Source organism: Ceratotherium simum, chromosome 2 (genome assembly GCF_057802395.1).
Source record: "Ceratotherium simum simum isolate JZ-2026a chromosome 2, ASM5780239v1, whole genome shotgun sequence".
In the NCBI taxonomy this organism is placed as follows: Eukaryota; Metazoa; Chordata; class Mammalia; order Perissodactyla; family Rhinocerotidae; genus Ceratotherium; species Ceratotherium simum.
Window position 1 is genome coordinate 41,028,828 of NC_141901.1, and position 25,193 is coordinate 41,054,020.

A 25,193-nucleotide genomic window follows, 5' to 3' on the forward strand; every position below is an offset into this window, starting at 1 on the left:
TGGGAAGTTTTCCATCATTGTCTGTTCTCTGGAAGAGTTTATGTAAGACTGGTATTGTTTCTTTCTTAAATGCTTTTAAGAATTCACCAAGGAAGCTATCTAGGCCTGGAGTTTTCTTTGTCAAAGGCGTTTAAATTATGGATTAAATCTTTTAATAATCATAGGGCTATTCAGATTTCCTATTTCTTTTTGTGTCAGTTTTGGTAAGTTGTCTTTCTCAAGGAATTTGTACATTTTCTCTAAATCGTCAAATTTGTTGATATAAAGTTGTTTGTAATATGCTTATTTTGGGATGTCTAAGATTTTTAATGAGGTCTTTTTTGTGTGTGTGTGTGAGAAAGATCAGCCCTGAGCTAACATCCATGCCAATCTTCTAGTTTTTGCTGAGGAAGACTGGCCCTGGGCTAACATCTGTGCCTACCTTCCTCCACTTTGTATGGGACGTCGCCACAGCATGGCCTGACAAGCAGTGTGTTGCTGTGCACCCGGGATCCGAACCCGGGCCGCCAGCAGCAGAGCGTGAGCACTGAACCACTACGTCATGGGGCCAGCCCCTAATAAGGTCTTTTCTTTTTTTTTTTAATTTCTGATTGGAAATTTGTATATTTTTTGTTGTTGATAAGTATGGCTAGAGGTTTATCAATTTTATTAATCTTTTCAAAGAACCAACTTTAGGCTTTCTTTACTTTTTTTTTCTGTTTATGTTTTCAGTTTCATTGATTTCCGTTCTTTATTATTTCCTTCCTAAAATTTACCTAGGGTTTGATTTGTTCTTTTCCAGCTTCTTGTAAAATTTTCAATCCTCTTTTTCTTTTCTAATACATACATTGAAAGTTATAACTTTCCCTCTAAGCATTGCTTTAGCTGCATTCTGCAAGTTTTGATTGGTCATATTTTTGTTTTCACTCATCTTTTTTTTGTGAGTAAGATCAGCCCTGAGCTAACATCCATGCCAATCCTCCTCTTTTTGCTGAGGAAGACTGGCCCTGAGCTAACATCCATGCTGATCTTCCTCCACTTTATGTGGGACGCCACCACAGCATGGCCTGACAAGCAGTGCATCAGTGCACACCCGGGATCCGAACCCGGGCCGTCAGCAGCGGAGCTCGTGCACTTCAGCGCTATGCCATGGGGCCAGCCCCCTTCACTCATCTTAGTAGATTTCTAATTTCCATTATGATTTCTTCTTTGACCTATGCATTATTTGGAGATATGTTGCTTAATTTCCAAACATTTGAGGATCTTTCTAGTTAAATTTCTTTATTGATTTCTAGTTTAATTCCATTGTGGTCAAAGGACATATTCTATATGATTCCTTACCTTTGAAAATTGTTGAGACTTGTTTAGCATATGGTCTGTTTCATGTGCCCTTAGAAAGAATGTGTATTTTATGAGTGTTTTAAATATGTCATTTAGGTGAAGTATAATGTTCTATATATGCCTGTAAGGTCAAGTCTGTTAATTATGTTGTTCAGATCTTTTATGCCTTTACTGATTTCTTTGTCTGCTTTGCTGATTGTTTAACATTTGTTAAAATCTCCGACTATGGTTGTGTCTTTCTCCTTTTTTTTTTATTGTCAACTTTTGTTTTATATATTTAAGCTATATTATTAGGTACATACAAATTTAGAATTATTATATCTTTCTGTTGAATTGACTCATTTAGCATGAAATGATCTTTTTTATCTCTTTATCTTCTTGCCTTAAAGTCTCCTTTGGGGGCCGGCCCCGTGGCTTAGCAGTTAAGTGCGCGCACTCCACTACTGGCGGCCCGGGTTCGGATCCTGGGCGTGCACCGATGTACTGCTTTTCCGGCCTTGCTGCAGCTGCGTCCCACATACAGCAACTAGAAGGATGTGCAACTATGACATACAACTATCTACTGGGGCTTTGGGGGAAAAAAAGGAGGAGGATTGGCAATAGATGTTAGCTCAGAGCCTGTCTTTCTCAGCAAAAGGAGGAGGATTAGCATGGATGTTAGCTCCGGGCTGATCTTCCTCACAAGAAAAAAAAAAATGTCTACTTTGTATCTGATATTAGTGTATACTTGATATAAATGTTTATATTATTTTGCTTTCAACCTTGTTTGCATCTTTATACTTAAAGTATATCTTGGGCCGGCCCCGTGGCTTAGTGGTTAAGTGCGCGTGCTCCGCTGCTGGCGGCCCGGGTTCGGATCCTGGGCGTGCACTGACGCACCACTTCTCCGGCCATGCTGAGGCCGCGTCCCACATACAGCAACTAGAAGGATGTGCAGCTATGACATAGAACTATCTACTGGGGCTTTGGGGGAAAAAAATAAATAAATAAAAATCTAAAAAAAAAAAAATAATAAAATAAAGTATATCTCTTATAAATAGCATAGAGTTTTTAAAAAACCTTGTCTGAACATCTTTTCCTTTTAATTAGATTATATACTTAATTTATATTTAATGTAATTTCTGATATAGTTGAGTTTTCTATTTTCCTATCTCTTCTTTGTTCCTTTATTTCTCCTTCTTTTGGCTTAATCAGGTACTTTAATTTTTCTTTATTAGCTTTTTAGTTTTATATTCTTTTATTTTTCTTTTACATGTTACCCTATAGATTAATAATATGCATCTTTGAAATTATTACAATCTACCTTAAATTACTACTTTTACACTTCCCAAACAAAGCAAGAACTTTACAACAGTTTCATTCCATATGTTTACTCCTGTCTTTTGTGCTATTGATGTTATATTTTATTTCTTCATATGTTTTAACTCCCACAAGACATTATTATTATTGTTACTATTTTAACCTGTCAATATTCATTTATATTTATGACATAGTTAACCTTTCTGATGTTCTTGGTTCATCCTGAAGTTCTTTGCTTTGCTTTCATCTGGGATCATTTTTTTCATCCTGTAGAATTTCCTTTAGTGGGCCGGCTCCGTGGCTTAGCGGTTAGGTGCGCGCGCTCTGATGCTGGCGGCCCGGGTTCGGATCCCGGGCACGCCCCAAGGCACCACTTCTCCGTCCAACCCGAGGCCGAGTCCCACGTCCAGCAACTAGAAGGATGTGAACCTATGACATACAACTATCTACTGAGGCTTTGGGGGGAAAAAATGAATAAATAAAATCTTAAAAAAAAAAAAAAAAAAGAATTTCCTTTAGTATTTCTTGTGGACCTGGTCTCCTGTCAATGAATTATCTCGGCTTTTGTTTATCTGGAAAAAAAATCTTAGTTTTGCCTTCATGTTAAAAGATTATTTTCACTGGGTATAGAATTTTAGGTTGCGCTTTTCCCCCTAACACTTTTTTTTTTTTTTTTTTTAAAGATTTTATTTATTTATTTTTTCCCCCCAAAGCCCCAGTAGATAGTTGTGTGTCATAGCTGCACATCCTTCTAGTTGCTGCATGTGGGACGCGGCCTCAGCATGGCCAGAGAAGCAGCGCGTCGGTGCGAGCCCGGGATCCGAACCCGGGTCGCCAGCAGTGGAGCGCGCTCACTTAACCACCAAGCCACGGGGCCGGCCCTACCCCTAACACTTTAAGATGTATTCTGTTACATTCTGGTTTCCATTGTTTGTGTTGCAAAGTCAGCTATCAGTTTTGTTGTTACTTTGATAGTGTATCTTTGTTTCTTTGGCTGCTTCTAGTATTTTCTCTGTTTTGCTTTTTAGCATTTTGACTATTATGTGTCTAGTTTGGTTTTCCCTTTTTGTCTGCTTGGGGTTTGTACAGCTGCTTGAATCTGAGATTTGATATCTTTCATGCGTGTAAAATAATTCTTGTCAGTATTTCTTTAGATATCACTTCTGTCCCATTCTCCTTCTTCTGGCATTCCAATTACATGTATGTTAGATCTTTTTACCATGTCCCATATGTATTATTATTATTTTTTCTGTATATTCTTTTTATTCTTTTTTCTCTTTATGCTTCAGTTTCTGCTGTTCTGTAGTCTAGTTCATTAATTCTCTGTTTTGCTGTGTCTAATCTGTTAAACCTATCTGTTAAATTTTTAATGCCAATTTAGAACGATGGATTCTGTGTCTTTGGTGAAATTCTCTGTCTTTTCCTTTATTTTCTTGAATGTATTAATCATAATTATTTAAAAATTTTTTATCTAGTATCTGACTCACCTGTAGGTTTTTTTAAATTGTCTTCTCCCCCATTCCTTGTTTTTAGCATTTTGGTTCTGTTTTAGCATGTTACAATTTTTGATTGGATGCTGGACATTGTGGATGAAGAATTCTAGAGGCTTTAGTATTATCTTCCTTCAAAGAGGGTTATGTTTTCTTCTGGCAGGCAGATAATTTTAGAGGATCCCCTAAATTCTGCTAAGTGTTGGTTTTATGCTGTGTTAAGGCTAGTTTGTTTCAACTTTCTACTTTTCCTAGATTGTAGCCTGTATTCCTAGTGTGTGGCTCTTCTGGGGTTTCAACTCTACTAAGAAAGCTGTAGTGTTTCTGAAGACCTTCCCTCCTTTGCAAGACCTGACCTACAACCTCTGTCTTCCGAACACTGTGGAGTGAGAAATTTCTGCATTTGGTCTTTAGCCTCCTAGCTGCTCTCTCCTGCTGAATTTCTTGGAGTTTCATCCTATGCATGCACAGCCTAAGAGTTAAACAGAATCTTAAAAGGAATTTTAACAGAGACTTTTTTGGCTCACTTTTTCTTGGTTTCCTCCTCTGTGGGGTTTTATCCCTCAGTCTCAGCTATTTTGGCAGCCCCAAATCTCTGGCGTCATAGCCAAGCAAGACTGCTGCTTTCAGCTTGGATTCCTTTTATGTGCTTCCTTTCTCTAAAGGATCACAACCCCTTAAATCCTTTCTGTAGGGCTTGTTCTCCAGTGCCTTCAGACTGTTGTATATATTTTATTCTGCTTTAATGTAGTTTTATAGTTGTATATGGTTTTACAGTTGTTTTTGGTGGGAAGGTTTCATCTGATAAAAAATACATTCTCCCGGGTGTGATTTTGACAGGGCTGTTAAGCAACTGTTTTCACATATCAAAGCAACTTTGGTGATTTAGATATTACAGAACCCACCCATATTTTTACTGACTTCACCCACTTTACACTGCATTTTACTTTCATAGTTGTATATGGTTTTACAGTTGTTTTTGGTGGGAAGGTTTCATCTGATAAAAAATACATTCTCCCGGGTGTGATTTTGACAGGGCTGTTAAGCAACTGTTTTCACATATCAAAGCAACTTTGGTGATTTAGATATTACAGAACCCACCCATATTTTTACTGACTTCACCCACTTTACACTGCATTTTACTTTCAATTTATTAGTTAAATCATTGGATCTACTTCTCAGGGAATATCTAGTTTTTAGCCAACTTCTCCTTTCTCATGGAAGGAAAAATTAGATTTTCTTCTTTATGTTTTCCAGTCTGATCTGTATAGAGTGGCTTCCTTTTTTAATTTTTAATTTCAGCTCTTTAGAATTCTTAGAGTCAGTGGTATCCCAGTATTTTAAAAGTAAGACAAAGGATTAATTCTAAAACAGAACAAGAAATAGTTGAATTATCTGTTCTTTTTTTGTCTGTGCAATGTGTTGGAATTTGAATGTATCAGATTTTCCTTACAAATACGTATTCCCTAATAAATTCAGCATTAAAATCAGAAATATGTGTGATGTAATTTAGACAATTGAAATGGTTTAACCTCATAGTGGTTGCTTTGATTCCTTGTTTATAAGATAGCTATTCTAAATGAAATTATGCTAACTGATGATTTTTCCATGAAAAAATATTTTCTGCAGTGAATTTTATTTCCACTTTAATTTTGTGATGTTTTCTTCACAATTCATTTAAATTATTTTCCATATTTCAGTTTTATTGTATTTTTATTGGGGCTAAATGTTTTTCAGTGTATATTTTATTTTATTTATTTATTTTTTGTGAGGAAGATCAGCCCTACGCTAACATCTGGCAATCCTCCTCTTTTTTTGCTGAGGAAGACTGGCCCTGGGCTAACATCTGTGCCCATCTTCCTTCACTTTATATATGGGACGCCGCCACAGCATGGCTTGCCAAGCAATGCGTCCGTGCACACCCGGAATCTGAACCGGCGAACCTTGGGCCGCCGCAGCAGAGCGCGCACACCTAACCGCTTGCGCCACCGGGCCGGCCTCATTCAGTGTATATTTTAAAGCTGTGCTACTCAAAGTGTGGTCTGAGAACCAGTGCTAGTTTGAGAACTGTTTGTTACTGATTTGAAATAGAATGATTTAGGGAAAGTGAGAGTAAAAGTTTAGAAATGTTGTAACATTTGACATTATGGCTACATTCTTATTTTATTTTATAAAAGTATGAGTCTACAATGTGTTGTTCAAAACTAGGTCTTTGCCACAGATAGTTTGAGAAACATTGTTTTAAAGGACAATTTGATTTCTCATCAACTATATCTATATAAAATTTTATGAATTTTAGCCGCTTCCATTGTAAATTTCCTTTTGTGGCCTTCATTTCTATGAATTTTGGTTACATTTTGTAGATCTAAATTTTGTAAAGGAGATTTATTTTTTTGGTTAATTTTTAGTTAATAACAAACTTTATAGTTTCTACTGTCGCATTAATAGTTTTAATTTGTGTCTTTTCTTTCAAACTTTTTTTTTCCTGGGTCAGTTTTGCAATTAACAGTGTTACTAAAGGGGCCGGCCCTGTGGCTAAGCGGTTAAGTTCCCAGGTTCCGCTTTGGTCGTCTGGGGTTCGCCGCTTGGGATCCTAGGCGCCTACCTACTCACTGCTCGTGAAGCCGTGCTGAGACAATGTCCCACATAGACGAGCTAGAAGGACCCACAACTAGGATATACAACTATGTACTGGGGCTTTGAGGAGAAAAAAACAAAAAGAGGAAGATTGGCAACAGATGTTAGCTCAGGGCCAGTCTTCCTCAAAACAAACAAACAAACAAAAAACAGTGTTACTAACGACGTAATAGGATATGAGTATGAAGCTGAAGCAAAAGTTCCTCAGGTGTCAGAAATCCTTTTCTTGTTCTGCAACTACCAGGTCATTGTTAAAATGCTGATAAGGAGGGAATGGTGGAAGGCAGAAGCCAAGAACTGGCTAGATTGGTTTACATGGGAAAGGATGCAAGAGGGAAGGGAGGGGCAAAGAAAGGAGATGCACGAGTGGTGAAGAGAGAGGAGAGTTTTGGAGTTTATTGAGAAGAGGAGTAAATGAGGTGAGAAGACTTTGGGAAAAGATGTTTACGAAGGTTTTTAGAAAGTTTTGTTGTGTATTTATGCTATGAAATTCCCCTTTTGCTGCTCTCTCAAAAGACCGTTAGTAAAGAGCTTTATCACTTTTTGGATACCTCTTAGAGTTTCATATTTCTTTTGCATCTGTTACCTTGTTGAGATACACCTCAAGGCAGCCCACTTTTGTTTAGGTTACATGAATGTAAGATGTGTATGTTTGAATTCTATCTTTTTATTTTCTTAAAAATCATTATCAGAAAAAATTCCATGTCATTAGAAACTCTTTGTAGACATTTTTTACTTGTTTTTTCCCCCCTGTTGCTTAAAGAGACAATTTTTAATGGCTCAATTACAGTCCAGTGTATGGATGTACCAAAGTTCACTTAGCCATTCATTTAACATTGGACATTTAGGTGTTTTCCATGTTTTTGCTAAAATAATTAATGTTGGAATGAATAACTTGATTTCTAGTCTTTGCATGTCTAATTATTTCCTTAAGAAGAAGAATTATTAGATTGAAAGTTGTAAACGTTTATCAAATTCTTCATATGTATTCACAAGTGCAAAAGCAATTGTTTGAAGTTACTAACAATTTTTCACTGAGTAAATACTATCAGGGCGCGTCTTAAAGGTCGTAAAATCTTTTTAAATAGAAGGCCCTTTAGATGTTAATCTGCTCTAATCCCATGTTTTCAGACAGTAGCCAACCAAAGTATCAGAGATGAGAGCCTTGTTTTGGTGTTGCATGATAATCTACTTCAAGACTTACCAGATTCTAATAATCAAGTTTTTCCTTTTGTTTGGGGGTTATATATGTGCTCCTTTCTTGTAGACTAGAGACACTTTGTCCTCTTTTTTTTTTTTGTATAATTGAGAGTGGATTTTTTATTGGTTTACTCCTTGTTTTTCTCTTTTCTACACTAAATAGTATAATAATAATAATAATAATGATAACTTGCATTTGCATAATGTTTCATTGGTTATAAATCACCATGATATATGTTATTTCACTTAATCTACATGGCATCCCTGGTGGGCAGATATCTGTATTTTTTTACAAAGGAAAAAAATGAGATTCTATTGCCAAGGTAACCCAGTTAAATTGTAGAACTGGGATATAAACCCAGGGTTTCTGATGCATTATCTGGTCAGTATGGAGTAATAATTAAGACCGCAGATTCTAGAGCTGGAGTGCTTGGCTTCAAAACATGGCTCTGTCATTACTAGCTCTTGGGAAAGTTTCTTAATCTCTCTGCCTCAGTTTCTTCATCTGTACAGTGGGAAAAATAATAGTCCCTACTTCATAGGGTTGTTATGAGTAGTAAATGAATTAATATGTGTAAGGTGTGTAGAAGAGTAACTGACATAAAATAAATATTCCGTGAATGTTAGATATTATTGTGACAGTACCATGACCTCCACCGTTACCACCACTACCATATCATAGCCTTCTTTGATTTCCAGGGCCAGATGGCTGGCAGCTTGCTTTTCTTTTACTGCTGGCTTTTTGGGTTAAGTTCCGGGAGCAGTTGTTTTAGAGATTCTATTGATGTTCTTGGTTTATTTGCAGAAGAGCAAGACAATGAAGAAAGTGAGAAAAGGCGAAAAAAGAAAAAGGGTACCAAGAGGAAACGAGATGGAAGGGGCCAAGAAGAAGGGACTTTGGCTTATGACCTGAAGCTGGATGACATGCTGGACCGCACCTTAGAGGATGGCGCCAAGCAGCACAACCTAACAGCAGTCAACGTGCGAAACATTCTTCATGTGAGTAAGACTGGGGCAGCTGTGTAATTGGAATGGAGATTTTTCATGGAAAGCAAATAAAAATACTCAGGAAATTCTTGACTCTTGGTTTGTGAATTACTAATTTTGTGTTACCTGTGGCAAAACATATTACATGTCAAGATAGCTTTCTCTTTGCACTCAGCACAAGTTTGAAATCTGAACACGTGTTAAAGAAGAACTTAATTGGGAAGATAAACCGTTCCTCTGCTTCCTTCCACTGATTTGATTGTTTATTGTATTGTTTAGCAGATTGGAAGATGATAATGTTCACAGTGGATTTACTCTTTTGTGGGTTGATATGTCTGAAAAGATGCCCAGTTAACAGTTTACAGTACTTTGCACATATGCAAATACTGTTCTTTGATATGTAGCAACACAGCTATTTACAAGCCTTTGTTGTTTATTACTGTTTCTCTTAAGCATGTCGTTAGTTATCTCAGAATCTCTTTTTATGTGAGCCATTCCTGTTCCTAGTAGCAGCTAATGAGATTGGTCCATTTGTGCTACGTTGTTTGAAGCTGTGTGCTTCTGTCCAAACCTTGCTTCTTTGCTTTTGATTGCCTTGCTTTACCCCAGTCTGAAGCTATTTGAGTAGCTCTCATGTACCCTGTATGTATGTCTCGCAGAGTTACAGAGAGATGAGTATTATCTAGATGACACATCTTTGTTGCCTAAAGTGACATTTCATCTTTCTCAGGAAGTAATCACCAATGAACACGTGGTGGCAATGATGAAAGCAGCCATCAGTGAGACGGAAGATGTGCCAGTGTTTGTGAGTAGTTGACTGTCATTCCTTTAATGTCGTGGACCAGAGCTGTCTGTAAACTGGCTAAGTGTAGGAGGTCACTGGGGAGTTTGTAAATAGTTTGACAGTTAGCATCTCAAAACCCAATAATCACATGATGATTTTTATTGACTGTTTTCTTCTCATTTTCTCCTTAGGAGCCCAAAATGACACGCTCTAAACTGAAGGAAGTGGTGGAAAAAGGAGTGGTGGGTGTTCTTTTTTTTCTTTACTGTTTATTTAGTTTGGTAAATAAGATCAAATTACAGGTTACTTACAGGGCAAAAAATATAGGAAAGGTTTATTGTGGTCTGAGTTTACCTCCTTAAAGAAATATTTGTACAAGACAAGTAGAGACCTAATATATGAAATCATTATCATAGTTTATTTTTATTTTAGTTGATGTGGAAGTATTGTTTTTTGGGAAGTGCTAGGTAGATAACCATTTAGAATGATTGAAAGCAGTGAGCGAGGTCAGTTTTTCTATTCTTGTGATAAGATATGTGGCAAAGTGTTTAGAGTGGTATTTTTCAAAGTGTGTTCCAGGAGCCATTTACATCAAGATCACCCTGGTGTGGGGTCCCTCAGGAGTGCTTATTAAAAATGCACATTCTGGGGCTGTCCTGGTGGCATAGTAGTTAAGTTCATGCTCCACTTCGGTGGCCTGGGGTTTGCTGGTTGGGATCCCGGGCGTGGACCTACGCATTGCTCATCAAGCCAGGCTGTGGCGGTGTCCCACATACAAAATAGAGGAAGATTGGCACAGCTGTTAGCTCAGGGCTAATCTTCCTCAGCAAAAAAAAAAAAAAAAAAAAAAGGCTACTATCACCTATAGTATCTTGTGTTTGTGTACTATTGTAGTTTACAAGTAATTTTCACATTCATTATTCTGTGTGAACCCAAGCTGTGATATAAGTAGGCGAGACAGACGCTCTCCATTTATAGATAATACAGGGTCTTACTAGGTTTAAGGCAGAATTGCTAATGATAGAAATAGATTCTTCTCTCCTTTTCTTCTGTCATGCTCTGACAGGTATTTGAGAGTATACTCTCAGGGATAATCAATACCCCTTGGTCACTGCAGCTGTGTGTTAGGTAGATGGCTCTTTGTAATGGTAAAGAGGAAGTAAAAATGAAAAAGTCTATTTCAGTTAAGAGAACGTAATTATTTATATTCTTTATTGGTAGGTAATTCCAACATGGAATATTTCACCAATTAAGAAGGCCAATGAAATTAAGGTAAACTTGGAAGAGGTAATTCTTATTCTTTTCCACAAAGACTCCTTCAGTTTTGAAACCTAAGTACTTCCTTTCTATTTGTTACCTTTTTTTGGACCTATCTTCTTGCTTTTTTTTTTTTTTTAATTTTTATTTATTTATTTTTCCCCCAAAGCCCCAGTAGATAGTTGCACATCCTTCTAGTTGCTGTATGTGGGACACGGCCTCAGCATGGCCGGAGAAGCAGTGCGTCGGTGCGTGCCCGGGATCTGAACCCCGGGCCGCCAGTAGCAGAGCGCGCGCACTTAACCGCTAAGCCATGGGGCCGGCCCTACCTTCTTGCTTTAGTTGGACCTATCTTCTTGCTTTAATCCCAGCTTTGTTTTTTTCCATTCATTACTCTTAGGTTTGATTCTCATGTTAGGAATCTCTTTAAACCCTGCCTCTTGTATCTTGCTTTAGCAGCTCATTGTGCTCTTAGGATTTTTTTTTCCTGCTTTGCTTTCGTCCCCTTATTTTCCAAATACATATGGTTTATGTTTCCTATTACTTCATTTCTTTCTGTAATTGTACCTATGTAGCCTCCTCAGTTTGTGGACATCCACCTTGAAGAAGATGATTCCTCAGATGAAGAGTACCAGCCAGATGATGAAGAAGAAGATGAGACTGCTGAAGAGGTCAGTGGTTACCCTTGTGAGTGTTAGTTGGTAATACAGAAAAAATTTGGCTCAGTAAGGCAGAGTGATGTCACCTGTTCTGTAGAGAGGATTGAAACAGTTCTTTTTTCTACTCATTTCTTTGCATAAGTCCAAGACAGTGAGGTGTTTTCTCCTCTTCATACTCCCTTAATTTTCTCACATCTTGTATTATGAAATATAACACACAGATAAATTCAGAACTATGTATAGAATAAAAATATACAGCTTAAATAATTATAAAGCTACTACTTCTCATGAAATTTCCTCCGAAGTCATTAAATGTGACATTGCCAGGACACTCCTTATATGCCCTACCTAATCACAGTCACTTCTTGCTATAACTGCTGGATAACCGCTCTCCTGACTTTTTGGTAATTACTTCCTTGCTTTTCTTTATGGTTATATCACCTAAATATGCAGGTCTACATACTATGGTTCAGTTTTTTACTGTTTCTGAACCTGATATAAATGAACCCATAGTGTATGTAGTATTCTTTTGTGTCTGGCTTTTGTTTTGTGAGGAAGATCAGCCCTGAGCTAACATCCATGCCAATCCTCCTCTTTTTGCTGAGGAAGACTGGCCCTGAGCTAACACCCGTGCTGATCTTCTTCCACTTTATGTGGGACACTGCCACAACATGGCCTGACAAGCGGTGAGTAGGTGCACACCCAGGATCCAAACCCGGGCCGCCAGCAGCAGAGCACGCGCACTTAACTGCTACGCCATAGGGCCAGCCCCATGTGTCTGGCTCTTTTTTTGGTTCAACATTAATCCTTTGAGATTCATCTATACTGTTGCTTATAGCTAGAGTTTGTTGATTTTTATCACTGTGTAATATTCTGTTTCTTAATGTATTCTTTTTTTTTTTATAATTTTATTTATTTATTTTTCCCCCAAAGCCCCAGTAGATAGCTGTATGTCATAGTTGCACATCCTTCCAGTTGTTGCATGTGGGATGCAGCCTCAGCATGGCTGGAGAAGCAGCGCGTCAGTGCATGCCCGGGATCCGAACCCGGGCCACCAGCAGTGGAGCGCGTGCACCCAACCACTAAGCCACGGGGCCGGCCCTCTTAATGTATTCTTTAACTTGTTTGTAAAAGGATCTTAAACCAATGCCATACAATTTTACAAAGTTGCAGTCCTGTTGAGGATAGTGATCTGATCCCTGTCCACACCTTCAGAATATTAAAGCTTCTATTTAAATTTTATTTTTCTCTTACTCTGACTAGTTGAATGATTGATATTTTGTGATTGTTCTCTTGAGATACTTCAAACTCAGTGGAATGAGGTAGGGGCATAAATATAAAAGTGAACTGGATTTGTTTTGTAGAGTTTATTGGAAAGTGATGTTGAAAGCACTGCTTCATCTCCACGTGGGGCAAAGAAATCCAGACTGAGACAGTCTTCTGAGATGACTGAAACAGATGAGGAGAGTAGCATATTATCAGAGGTAAGTATGCATCATATGAAAAAGATAAGTTCGAGATAACTGTATAAGTAGATTATTTAACTGTATAAGTAAATTATTTATCTGTGATGATTCTGAGCTGTCATCCTTTGCCAAAGATGATTCAAGATCAGTAATTATGCCATTATCTTCTCAGTATCTGTGACTGGTTACAGCTGTTCAGATTTTAAAGTCCCTTAAGTCAATGAACAGTTAAGAGAAAACTGGAACTCAGTGATAGGCTGAGAGCTTCTGAGTTCTCATTAAGGGGCCAAATATGAGTGACTAGCAAAGTTTCTTTCTTTTCTTCTACCCTTCTCTTCTTTCATACCTGTTTTCTAGTATTGTCCTAAAGCCATTTTTATTAGATTTCCTGCTTTTGGTAACCTAAGTAGCATCCTGTTGGCTTCCTTGGAAGTAGGATGAAACCTAATTAGATTAATTACACGGTACTGCCTTTGTTTTTATGTACGTCTATCTAGATGAGAAGGGAAAGATCACTAGCATATGAAAAACGTGCCTTTCTTTCCCCCCCTTTTTTTTTCTTTTTTCTTCCCCCTCTCTCTCCCTTTCATTTGTTAATGTAGTTGCCTTTTTTAATCAGGCTGAGAAAGTCACCACACCTGCCATCAGGCACATCAGCGCTGAGGTAGTGCCCATGGGGCCCCCGCCCCCGCCCAAGCCCAAACAGACCAAGGATAGTACTTTCATGGAGAAGTTGCATGCCGTGGATGAGGAACTGGCTTCCAGTCCAGTCTGCATGGATTCTTTCCAGGTAAACATTTATAACTCTAAATCACTGAGAAAGTCAAATGGAGTAATTTAGTTGTTGCTCAAGTTGGGAAGGGAGAGGGGAAGATATTAAATTCTGATATAATAAGTAAGAGTCATGAAATTGTTTGTTTTTGATACTCTATTTGGTTTGTGCTATTTTAATGTAAGAATGGCAGCTCCTAAGAAGGAATAGGGTGTGTGACAGAGAGCATTTTTAAATGTGGAACATAGGAACAAACTTCAGCCAGATTCCCCAAATATTAACCTTGGCTACAATTGCTTTATCATTTTCTCCCTATACACATATTTTTTTTTTCATGAATCACTTTAGAGTATGTTACAGTCATGATGCTCTTTTTTTTTTTAATTTTATTTATTTATTTTTTTCCCCCAAAGCCCCAGTAGATAGTTGTACATCATAGTTGCACATCCTTCTAGTTGCTGCATGTGGGACGCGGCCTCAGCATGGCCAGAGAAACGGTGTGTCGGTGCGCACCCGGGATCCGAACCCAGGCCGCCAGCAGCGGAGCGCACACACCCAACTGCTAAGCCACGGGGCTGGCCCTCATGATGCTCTTTTAGACGTAAATACTTCAGTGTGTATTTCCTAACAATGAGGATATTTGGTTATGAAAATAAGGATACAGTAATATCTAATCTATTAAAGTCGTTATTTAGATTTTACCAATTATCCCAATAATATCCTTTATAGCAAAGGAAAAAAATTTTTTTCCTGATTCAGGATCCAATCCAGGATTGCATGTTGTATTTAGTTATCTTGTCTCTTGCATTATTTTTTTTTTTAATTTTATTTATTTATTTTTTTCCCCCAAAGCCCCAGTAGATAGTTGTATGTCATAGGTGCACATCCTTCTAGTTGCTGTATGTGGGACACGGCCTCAGCATGACTGGAGAAGCGGTGCGTCAGTGCACGCCCGGGATCCGAACCCAGGCCGCCAGCAGCGGAGCGCACGCACTTAACCACTAAGCCACAGGGCCGGCCCAGTTATCTTGTCTCTTAGTCTCTTTTAATCTGGAACAGTTTCTCATTCTTTCTTTGTCTTTCATAACCTTGACATTTTTTTTTTTTTTTAATTTTTTATTTATTTTTTTCCCCCAAAGCCCCAGTAGATAGTTGTATGTCATAGCTGCACATCCTTCTGGTTCCTGTATGTGGGACGCGGCCTCATCATGGCCGGAGAAGCGGTGCGTCGGTGCGCGCCCGGGATCCGAACCCGGGCTGCCAGCAGAAGAGCGCACGCACTTAACCGCTAAGCCACGGGGCCGGCCCGACCTTGACATTTTTTAACCAGGTAGACCAATTAGTTTACAGAATGTTCCTCAATTTTGATTTTTCTGATATTTCCTCATAATTAGATTCAGCTCATGCCCTTTTGGCATAAATACCACAGAAGTGATATGTCTTTTTTCAGTTAATCATATCAGAAGGCACATGACATCTGTCATGTTAATTTTGATTAAGGTGGTGTTTGCTTGATTTCCTTACTGTAAAATTATTATTTTTTCATTTCTAAATTAGTTTGTATCTTATGGGGATATAGATATACTTGAGGCCAAACATCTTTTTACCTCCTAATTTTAGCATCCATTGCTTATTGCTTGAAACAGTTATTACTATGCTCATTGTGAAATGACGACTTTCTAAATTCCATCATTTAACCAGTTCTTTTTAATGTTCTAAGTTTTCCCCACCAGTCTTGTATGTCAATGAAAAATGTTTGTCCCGAAATTTAAAAACAGAATATTGAATGGAGCAGCTCTGAAAGGGTCGTTTAATTTAATCACCCTGCTTTGGAGTGAATAAATACTAGTGTTTAGGGGTAATAGTGTTTTATATAACTATTTATTCATACACGTACTGAATGATTGAAGTTGGGGCATAACAGTTGTATGAGATGGAAAAGGTCTTTGCTCTTGGAGCTTATAGTCTATTGGAGAGAGAGACCATAAACACATAAATGGGGCTGGCCCCGTGGCTTAGTGGTTAAGTGCGCGCGCTCCGCTGCTGGTGGCCCAGGTTCGGATCCCGGGCGTGCACCAACGCACCACTTCTCCGGCCATGCTGAGGCCGTGTCCCTCATACAGCAACTAGAAGGATGTGCAGCTATGACATACAACTATCTACTGGGGCTTTGGGGGAAGAAAAAATAATAAATAAAATTAAAAAAAAAAAAACCACATAAATGATTTCAGATAGTGGTAAGTACTGTAAAGTAAATAAGAACAAGGACATAAGGTAGTGCCTATCAGAGTACTTTACATGGGATGATCAAAAAAAACCTTGAGGAGGTGACATTTAAGTGAGATATGAATGAGAATGAGCCAGACATCTAAAAGATTTGGGGAAAAAGTGTTCCATATAGAGGAAACAACACATTCAAGTCCCTAAGATGGGAACAGTTTTGTCATGTCAAAGGACAGAAACTAGCTGAAGCATAGGAATGAATCATGGGAGAGAGTAGTAGTGAGATCAGAAAGCTAGGCAAGAGCTAGATCATGAGGGTCTTGGAAAACCATGATAAGGAGTTTAGATTTTATTTTTAACATGTCAGAAAGCTTTTTGTGATATTTTCTGATTAATGTTAAAAATTTCTTTTCGGTTAAGGTGTATGTAGGAAATGGGCTATAGGAGAGCAAGAAACAGAGAAATCTGTTAGGAGATTGTTGCAGTAGGAAGAACTTCCTAACTTGATCTACAGATTCAGTGCAATCCCTATACAAATCCCAGCTGCTTTTTTTCACAGAAATTGACAAACTTATCCTAAAATTCATATGGAAATGCAAGGGACCCACAATAGCCTCAACAATCTTGAAACAGAACAAAGTTGGAGGTCTGCACTTCCTGATTTCAAAGTTACAGTAATCAAGACAGTCTGGTACTGGCATAAGAATAGACATATAGATCAATGGATCAGAATTGAGAGTCCAGAAGTAAACCCTTACATTTACGGTCAGTTGATATTTGATAAGTGTGCCAAGACCAATTAATGGGGAAAGAATAGTCTTTTCAACAAACGGTGCTCGAACAGCTGGAAATCCACATGCGAAAATATAAAGTTGGACCCTTACTTCACACCACACACAAAAATTAACTCAAAATAGATGAATTGACCTAAATGTAAGAGCTAAAACTCTTAGAAGAAAACATAGGAGTAAATCTTTGTGACCTTTGCTTAGACGATAGTTTCTTAGATATAACACCAAAAGCACAAGTGACAAAAAAAAATAGATACATTGGGCCTCATCAAAATGCAACAGTTTTGTGCTTCTAAGGATACCATCAAGAAAATGAAGACAATCCACAGAATGGGAGAAAATAATTACAAATCACATATCCAATAAGGGGCTTGTATCCATAATATATAATAAACTCTTTTTATAACTCAACTACAAAAAGACAACCCAATTCAAAAATGGGCAAAGGATGTGAATAGACAATTCTCCAAAGAAGATATACAGATGGTCAATAAGCATATGAAAAGATGCTCAACATCGTTAGTCATTAGGAAAATGCAGGTCAAAACTACAAGATACCATTTCATACCTGTTAGGATGGCTATAATAAAAAAATGATGGACAATAGCAAATTTTGGCAAGGATTTGGGGAAATGTAGAATCCTCATATGTTGCTGGTGGGAATGTAAAATGGTGGAGCCACTTTGGAAAATGGTTTGGTGGTTCCTCAAAAAGTTAAACATAATTACCATATGACCCAGCAGTTCCACTGCAAGAGAATTGAAAACATATGTCCATGCGAAAATGTGTATGCAAATGTTCATAGCAGTGTTATTCATAATAGCCGCCAAATGGAAACAACCCAAATTTTCTTGAACTGATAAATAGATAAAGCAACCATGGTATATCCGTATAATGGAATATTATTATGCAGTAAAAGGAATGAGGTACTGATATATGCTATAAAGTGGATAAACTTTGAAAACATGCTAAGTAAAAGAAGCCAGAGACAAAAGGCCACGTGTTGTGTGATTCCATTTATCTAAAATGTCCAGCATAAGCAAATCCTCTAAGGATTTCTGTCTTTAAGACAGAAAGTAGATTAGTGGTTATTAGGGACTGGGAGCAAGGGAGAATGGGGAGTGACTGCTAATGGCAATGGGATTTCTTTTTGGGGTGATGAAAATCTTCTAGAATTAGATAGTGGTGATGGTCACACAACTCTGTGAATATAGTAAAATCCACTCAATTATACACTTTAAATGGGTGAATTTTATCGTACGTAAATTATATCTCAATAAAGCTGTTATAAATGTTCCTGAAATGTTGGTTTTAAAACTGATGTCCTTGTCCTTAAAGTTTCTCAGACAAAGAATAATAAACCCAAATTGTTCAGAGAAGAGACTTTGTTGGTTTGAGCTAAGAAGAGAAGCACACAGGACATGATGAGGTTTGGAGAATTTGAAAGCATTAGGCATTCTGTGACATGTTTTTATCCTTCTCCATTGGCTAGCCCATGGATGACAGTCTCATTGCATTTCGAACCCGCTCTAAGATGCCTCTGAAAGATGTTCCCTTGGGGCAACTAGAGGCAGAGCTCCAAGCTCCAGACATCACCCCAGACATGTATGACCCCAATACAGCAGATGATGAGGACTGGAAGATGTGGCTGGGGGGACTCATGAATGATGATGTGGGGAATGAAGGTAAGTGGTTTTGTTTACATTTATTATCTACTCTATTATCTCTATGGTAAAATTTTCATTAGTTAGAAGCTTAAAGGCGTGTTTTTGGTTAATTGAATTTAATTTTGTATCTATCTGACAATTTACTTTAAGTCAGTGGTTAAACCTCCTCTCCTTTTTTGGTTAAGAATCTTTTGAGGAATCTTTTGAATGCTAAGAATCCTCCCCTGATTTCATGAGAGTGCATTGATTCACTCAAAGATTATTGTGTTAGTTAAGGTTCTTTGTGATACAGGTGAAAGAATCCTAACTCTCACATGCTTATGGTCAGACTTTGGGAAGAGCAGAAAAACCTGCAGTGGAATTGAGGCACTGTGAAGACCCTCCCTCCCTCTCCCCCAGCTGTCATCTCTACTTCTTTTTTGTTAGTCAACTCCATTTGGTACCCTGTTTTTTCCTACAAGGCTGGAACTATGGTCATAAACACACCATTTACTTCTTGCTTTGTTCCCACATCAAAAGGACTCTCTTCTACAGGCTCCAGTTTGAAAAATCCAGGGGAGGGGCTGGCCTGGTGGCGCAAGCAGTTAAGTGTGCGCGCTCCGCTGCGGCAGCCCGGGAGTTCGACAGTTTGGATCCCAGGTGCGCACCGACGCACTGCTTGTTGAGCCATGCTGTGGCGGCGTCCCATATAAAGTAGAGGAAGATGGGCACGGATGTTAGCTCAGGGCCAGTCTTCCTCAGAAAAAAGAGGAGGATTGGCGTCAGATGTTAGCTCAGGGCTGATCTTCCTCACACACACAAAAAAGAGAAATCCCGGGGAAAAACTCAGAAGGGCTTGGTTTGATCACATGCGTACTCTGTTGGCATCGCATGGGGTTGATAAGGAGACTCTTTCAGCATAGAGTCCTGTGATTGGCAGCACCTCATAGAACAATGTGATTGGAGTAGGCAGTTACCTAAAAGAAGTGATGATGATTCCAGAAGTGGGGAAGGAGTATTGATCAGACAAAAAACAATGCTGACTACAGGCATACATGGTGTAAGAATCCCTACTGTAATCCTTATTTGTTTTAGAATATAAGTAAAAGTTCTTACTTTAATACAGTGAAATAAACATTATTAAAGTTGTCTTTGGTGATTTTTTTTAAGTGTACTGTAGTGGAAATCAGGCATCATTCATCATTTTGTACAAAAAATTTCTCTAGATTTAGAAGTATAGAAGATTGACTTAGTTTGTAGTGATTCCACATGTTGTCACATTCTTTTTATGGAATCAGGGCGATTTTGTTATTATTGTTTCCTTTTGACTCCCTTGAGTGGGGAGTGACCAGAATATTCTTATTAGTTGTGTTGTAGAAGACTCACACTTTTTTAAAAAAGGTATGTAACTGAACCAAGGTCAGGGTCTTACTTGCATTTTTATGTGAACAGAGTCATCCACTATCTCACTTTAATCTGTAGCCAAATTCATTCCTCCTATTTCTGGATCAGATCATGTCCTATCAAATCTAATTATAGCCAACTTGCAGAGCACATCTTTATTCTTTTCCCTGTCTTCTAAAAACCATAAGATTTATGTGTTGAAAAGAATAGTGGTTTAAGATAAATAAGAGAACACAATAGTTTGGATGGGAATAGACTGAGTAAATATTTGGGTAGGTAAGGCTAGGAATAAGTCAGGATAAGTGAATGAAAGAAAATAAGTCCTTGGATGTACCTTATAAAGCTATTAATAATTATATTGTATGTCATTTGGCAAATGTTTATTGAGTACTTTCCTTTTACAAGGCATTGTGCTAGGATCTATGAGAGTAAAGGAGCATAATCATTTTGTCAGGGAGTACAACATCTATGAATGGTGCCTGGTCCATTGTTAGATGCACAATACATTTTAGACGAATGAAGTTGAATAAACTCAGGTACACCATAAAAGGGGCATAAATGCTGTTCTAACCTCTTAGAAGAGAAAGAAAAAATTCTTGTTTAGGATGATCGGAGACAGCTATATGAAAGAAGTGGTAATTGAGATGGACCTTTGAAAGATATTTAACAACAGTGACACTGAGGAGAGAAGGCAGTTGGGTAGAAGTGACATGAGATAATATGTACTATGGGTTCTGTAGGATATATCCTCCCAAGAGTTTTCTCTTATTTTCTGTATTATAAGAGTAATATAAGCTTGGTGTAAAGAAATCAAATATTGTATTAAGAAAACTATTAAAGCCCCTTTCCTTAATTACAGTTTCATGCCCCAGAGGGATCATTGATAATAGTTTGCTGTGCATCTCTAAAGAGTTTTCGAATACGAAATTACCTTTTGGTTTTCCATGTTAATGTGGCATTAGGAAGAATTTAGAAAAGATAGATAACAAGAAGCAAATTGGTTTGAATTTTACCATTTTTCTTTTCCACTCACCCTTTATGGCAGAAGTGCTGGTAAGCGACAAAATGCGCAAACTCGTATGAAGGAGAAAACGATGAAATTGGAAGCTGAGTCATTGACATACAAACTGGAGAATCAGTTCCTTAATAATCAACAACTGATATATCATCCCATTAGTCTTTCTGATAGGACTTTAAGCTTCTGGCTGTTCCATTACTTACCCTTTTGAGAATCTGATGAAAGCTATGCAGCATCTCCCCAGAAAAATGTATAGATCTACATACATGAAATTTTTTTCATGTGACTTTTTGGGGGATTTATAAATCTTTTGAAGTTCATTTATTGGCACTTCCTTTTTCTGTCAACCCACCTCAAGGTCCATGACACCAAAGCTCAAAATCTCTGCAGATAGGAATTAACAGGGACAAAGACAGTTCTATGCATTTTGTAGAAATCTCTAGAGAAATTTATTGTGTTGCTCAGTGTTACAGAATCAGTTTGTTGTACTGCTAGGACTAGAACCCAGTTTAATATTCTAGGAACATGTCTCAATCAAAGAAGTCTCAGGAGACATTAAAGCATTTTTTAAGTAGTTATGACTCTTCATAAGCAAGCTCTGGTTTTTGTCCTTAGACCTAAGCTGAGACAAAATATTGACAGTAATTAAGTCGGGTTCTCATAGCTTTATCAGTGGCAGCAGCTTTGGTGCCCTGATTTTTTTTTTTTTTTTTTTTTTTTTTTTTTTTTAATAATTTCATTTATTTATTTTTCCCCCAAAGCCTCAGTAGATAGTTGCATGTCACAGCTGCACATCCTTCTAGTTGCTGTATGTGGGACACGGCCTCAGCATGGCCAGAGAAGGGGCGCGTCGGTGCGCACCCGGGATCCGAACCCGGGCCGCCAGCAGCGGAGCGCAAGCACCCAACCGCTAAGCCACGGGGCCGGCCCTGGTGCCCTGATTTTTATCACCGTGGTTGAAAGAGCTGGGATGGTAGCTGTTGAGGAGGAAAGGCCAGATAGAGTTGGCTGTCAGGATTTGGGGACTCTAGGGCAGTGTTTCTCATAATATGGTCTCTAGAACTTGAATCAGAATCAAAGAGTGAAAGGATGTGTGTGTTGAGTGGTGTTAGTTAAAGATACAGATTCCAGGGCCTCACCCCGTATCTACTGAGTCAGAATCTCTAATAGGTATGCTCTAGGGGTCTAATTCTTGTGTATCCTAAAGAATGGAAACTAGTGGTCTGGGAGAAGTAAGAGTGTATGATAAGGGTTGATTGAGGAAATGGAATAATGGTTAGTGAGGAGAGTGAAAATCCTTTCTTTAAAAGTCAGTATTTTTTTGTTTTCTCATTAGGACAGATTAAAAAAGGAGAACACAGAGCCAGTAACTAGAGTAGGTTGGACCCCAGATTTACTAGCTGAATTTACTGGGTGCTGATAAATAGGAAATGATGCTGGATATAGATGCCAGTACCAAACTTTAGCCATATGCTGATCTGTTTTTGTAGCGTTATGTGGCTATTTTCACATGTTCCTAGTACCATCTGATCTGCATATTATTAAAAGTAAAAGTCTCATTTGCAAAATATAATTAAGAGGCCGCTCTGGAGGAGTACACCAAACTGAGATCAGCTGGGTAGATGCTGACATTGTTAATCAGTCAAAAAAGTAATTAGACCCAGAGGGCAGATTCTACCACCAAGGTACTAAAAGCTAAGCAGAACTCAGAAGAAACCTTCCTAAGTGATTTTTCACCATGTTTGCCAAATGAGTGCTCTGAGAATATTGGCTGACCCATTTGTGTGGTGTGGGCAGAAGCTGTCTATTGTAGTTCTTGCACCCAAACAGATGGGGGTCCAAACCTGCATGCACTACCCATGTGTTATAGGCTTTTCCCAAAGCTTTCATCATTCAGCAATGTTGGTAAAGCAATGTTTATGAAGAGACTTATATAGAAAGTACTATAGAGATTAGGAAGACAGGATTCCATTCCTAAGGATTTAAAGAATTTTTATTGGGGAGATAAACCCACAAATGGATGAAGAAGACTTGACTTTTAAATAGCTATGTATAAACAATGCAAATTAATATATTATAAACTGAGTATAGATGTTGAATAAAGAATATCAGGTTATATTGGGGGTTAATCAGTACAGATTTTCCAATGATTGTGAATCAAAAATGTGTGTGTATGTATTTTTATTTTTATTTTATTTTTATTTATTTATTTATTTTATAATTTTATTTATTTTTTCCCCCAAAGCCCCAGTAGATAGTTGTATGTCATAGCTGCACATCCTTCTAGTTGCTGTGTGTGGGACGCGGCCTCAGCATGGCTGGAGAAGCAGTACGTCGGTGCGCGCCCGGGATCCAAACCTGGGCCGCCAGCAGCGGAGCGCGCGCACTTAACCGCTAAGCCACGGGGCCGGCCCCTGTATTTTTATTTTTAATGAAAGATATTTATTATGAAAAATTAAAACATTGTGGAATGGTACAAAGTGAAAAGTAAGAGTTCTATCCTTGAATCTTTATTAATACTTTCTAGATATTTTCTGTATATTCAATCAAGCACGTTTATCTCAGATAACAATATTTTTTCCAAGAAAGGAATCATATTCTATATATTGTTCTGCATCTGCAACTTGCTTCTTTCACTTAACAATATAATTTAGACATTTTTCCATTGTAATACATAGAGATCTCCCTCTCTTGTTTAGTGGCTGTGTAATAGTAAGGAATTTAGTTACAGTAGTCCCCCTTATGTGCAGTTTTGCTTTCACAGTTTCAGTTACCCACGCCAACCACAATCTGAAAATATTAAATGGAAAGTTCCAGAAATAAACAATTTGTAAGTTTCAAATTGCGCACCATTCTGAGTAGCATGGTGAAATCTTGCACTGACCCACTCTGTCCCGCCAGGACTTGAATCATCCCTTTGTCCAGCACGTCCACACTGTATACGCTATGTGCCCGCTTAGTCACTTAGTAGCCAGCTCAGTTATCAGATCTACTCTGGCAGTATCGCAGTGCTTGTGTTCCAGTAACCCTTATTTTACTTAATAATGGCCCCAAAGCCCAAGAGTAGTGATGCACAATTCAGATATGCCAAAGAGAAGCCGTAAAGTGCATCCTATAAGTGCAAAGGTGAAAGTTCTTGACTTAATAAGTAAAGAAAAAAAATTATATGCTGAGGTTGCTAAGATCTATGGTAACTTTTATTACAGTATGTTGTTATAATTGTTCTATTTTATTATTAGTTATTGTTAATCTCTTACTGTGCCTAATTTATAAATTAAACTTTATCATAGGTATGTATGTGTAGGAAAAAACATAGTATATATAGCGTTTGGTACTATCCGCAGTTTCCACTGACCTTGGAATATATCCCTTGCAGATAAGGGGGACTACTGTGTTGTCATCGTAGATGTTTTTTGTTTTTTGTTTTAATTTAGTTCCCCAGTTGCACTAGCCACGTTTCAAGTTCTCATTTGCCACGTGTGACTAGTGGCTACCATTATTGTACAATGCATATGTAGAACATTTCTGTCATTGCAGAAAGTTCTATTAGATGGGACTGATCTAAAGTTGTCCTGGGAAAAATATCACCTTCATATAACAATTCCATAATTCAGTGAATCCTTCACAATTTTTATTTAGGAATCGAAAAGATAGCATAGCATCAGCATTAGAGAAAATTATGAGGGAGAAAAATACCCATATTTCTATGCCTTAACATAACGTATGTTTATTATTTTTGTATAGTTTTAGTTATTTCTCGGTCATGTTGTAGGGACATAATTTTTCATACTTATGATTATTATGTGTATGTTGTATTGTACTTTTGTCATGCATGTATTGAATATTTATAGAGTGGTTATATGTTTACATTTTCTATGTCTTTACTATTTTATACTAAAGCATTGTAATTATAGTCATTCTCTAATTATTGGGAATTAGGGTCTTCCTTTTTTCTTTTTTTTTCTTTCTTTCTTTTTTTTTTGGTGAGGAAGATTAGCCCTGAACTAACGTCTGTTGCCAATCCTCCTCCTTTTGCTGAGGAAGATTGGCCCTGGGCTAACATCCATGCCCATTTTCCACTACTTTATATGTGGGACGCCTGCCACAGCATGGCTTGATAAGTGGTGTGTAGGTCCGTGGCCAGGATCCAAACCTGCGAACCCCAGGCTGCCAAAGCAGGGCATGCAAACTTAACCACTACGCCACTGGGCTGGCCCCTTCCTTTTTTCTTATCAATGCC

General features: G+C 38.0%; 1 protein-coding gene across 6 annotated transcripts in view; it reads left to right on the forward strand.

The window, feature by feature from the left end:
* LOC101397523 (GON-4-like protein) overlaps positions 1 to 25,193 on the forward strand; it is a 75,528-nt gene that overhangs the window by 14,652 nt on the left and 35,683 nt on the right. For 5 of the 6 annotated variants that reach the window (XM_014791972.2, XM_087441951.1, XM_087441948.1 and 2 more), the window contains 8 exons: positions 8,752 to 8,945; positions 9,664 to 9,738; positions 9,909 to 9,959; positions 10,939 to 10,989; positions 11,550 to 11,645; positions 12,998 to 13,117; positions 13,719 to 13,889; positions 18,378 to 18,570. In XM_014791972.2, the coding sequence (XP_014647458.2) occupies positions 8,752 to 8,945; positions 9,664 to 9,738; positions 9,909 to 9,959; positions 10,939 to 10,989; positions 11,550 to 11,645; positions 12,998 to 13,117; positions 13,719 to 13,889; positions 18,378 to 18,570 (951 nt within the window). Of the gene's footprint in view, positions 1 to 7,109; positions 7,166 to 8,751; positions 8,946 to 9,663; positions 9,739 to 9,908; positions 9,960 to 10,938; positions 10,990 to 11,549; positions 11,646 to 12,997; positions 13,118 to 13,718; positions 13,890 to 18,377; positions 18,571 to 25,193 lie in introns of those variants that run through there. The other variant, XM_087441950.1, reaches the window with a different exon arrangement.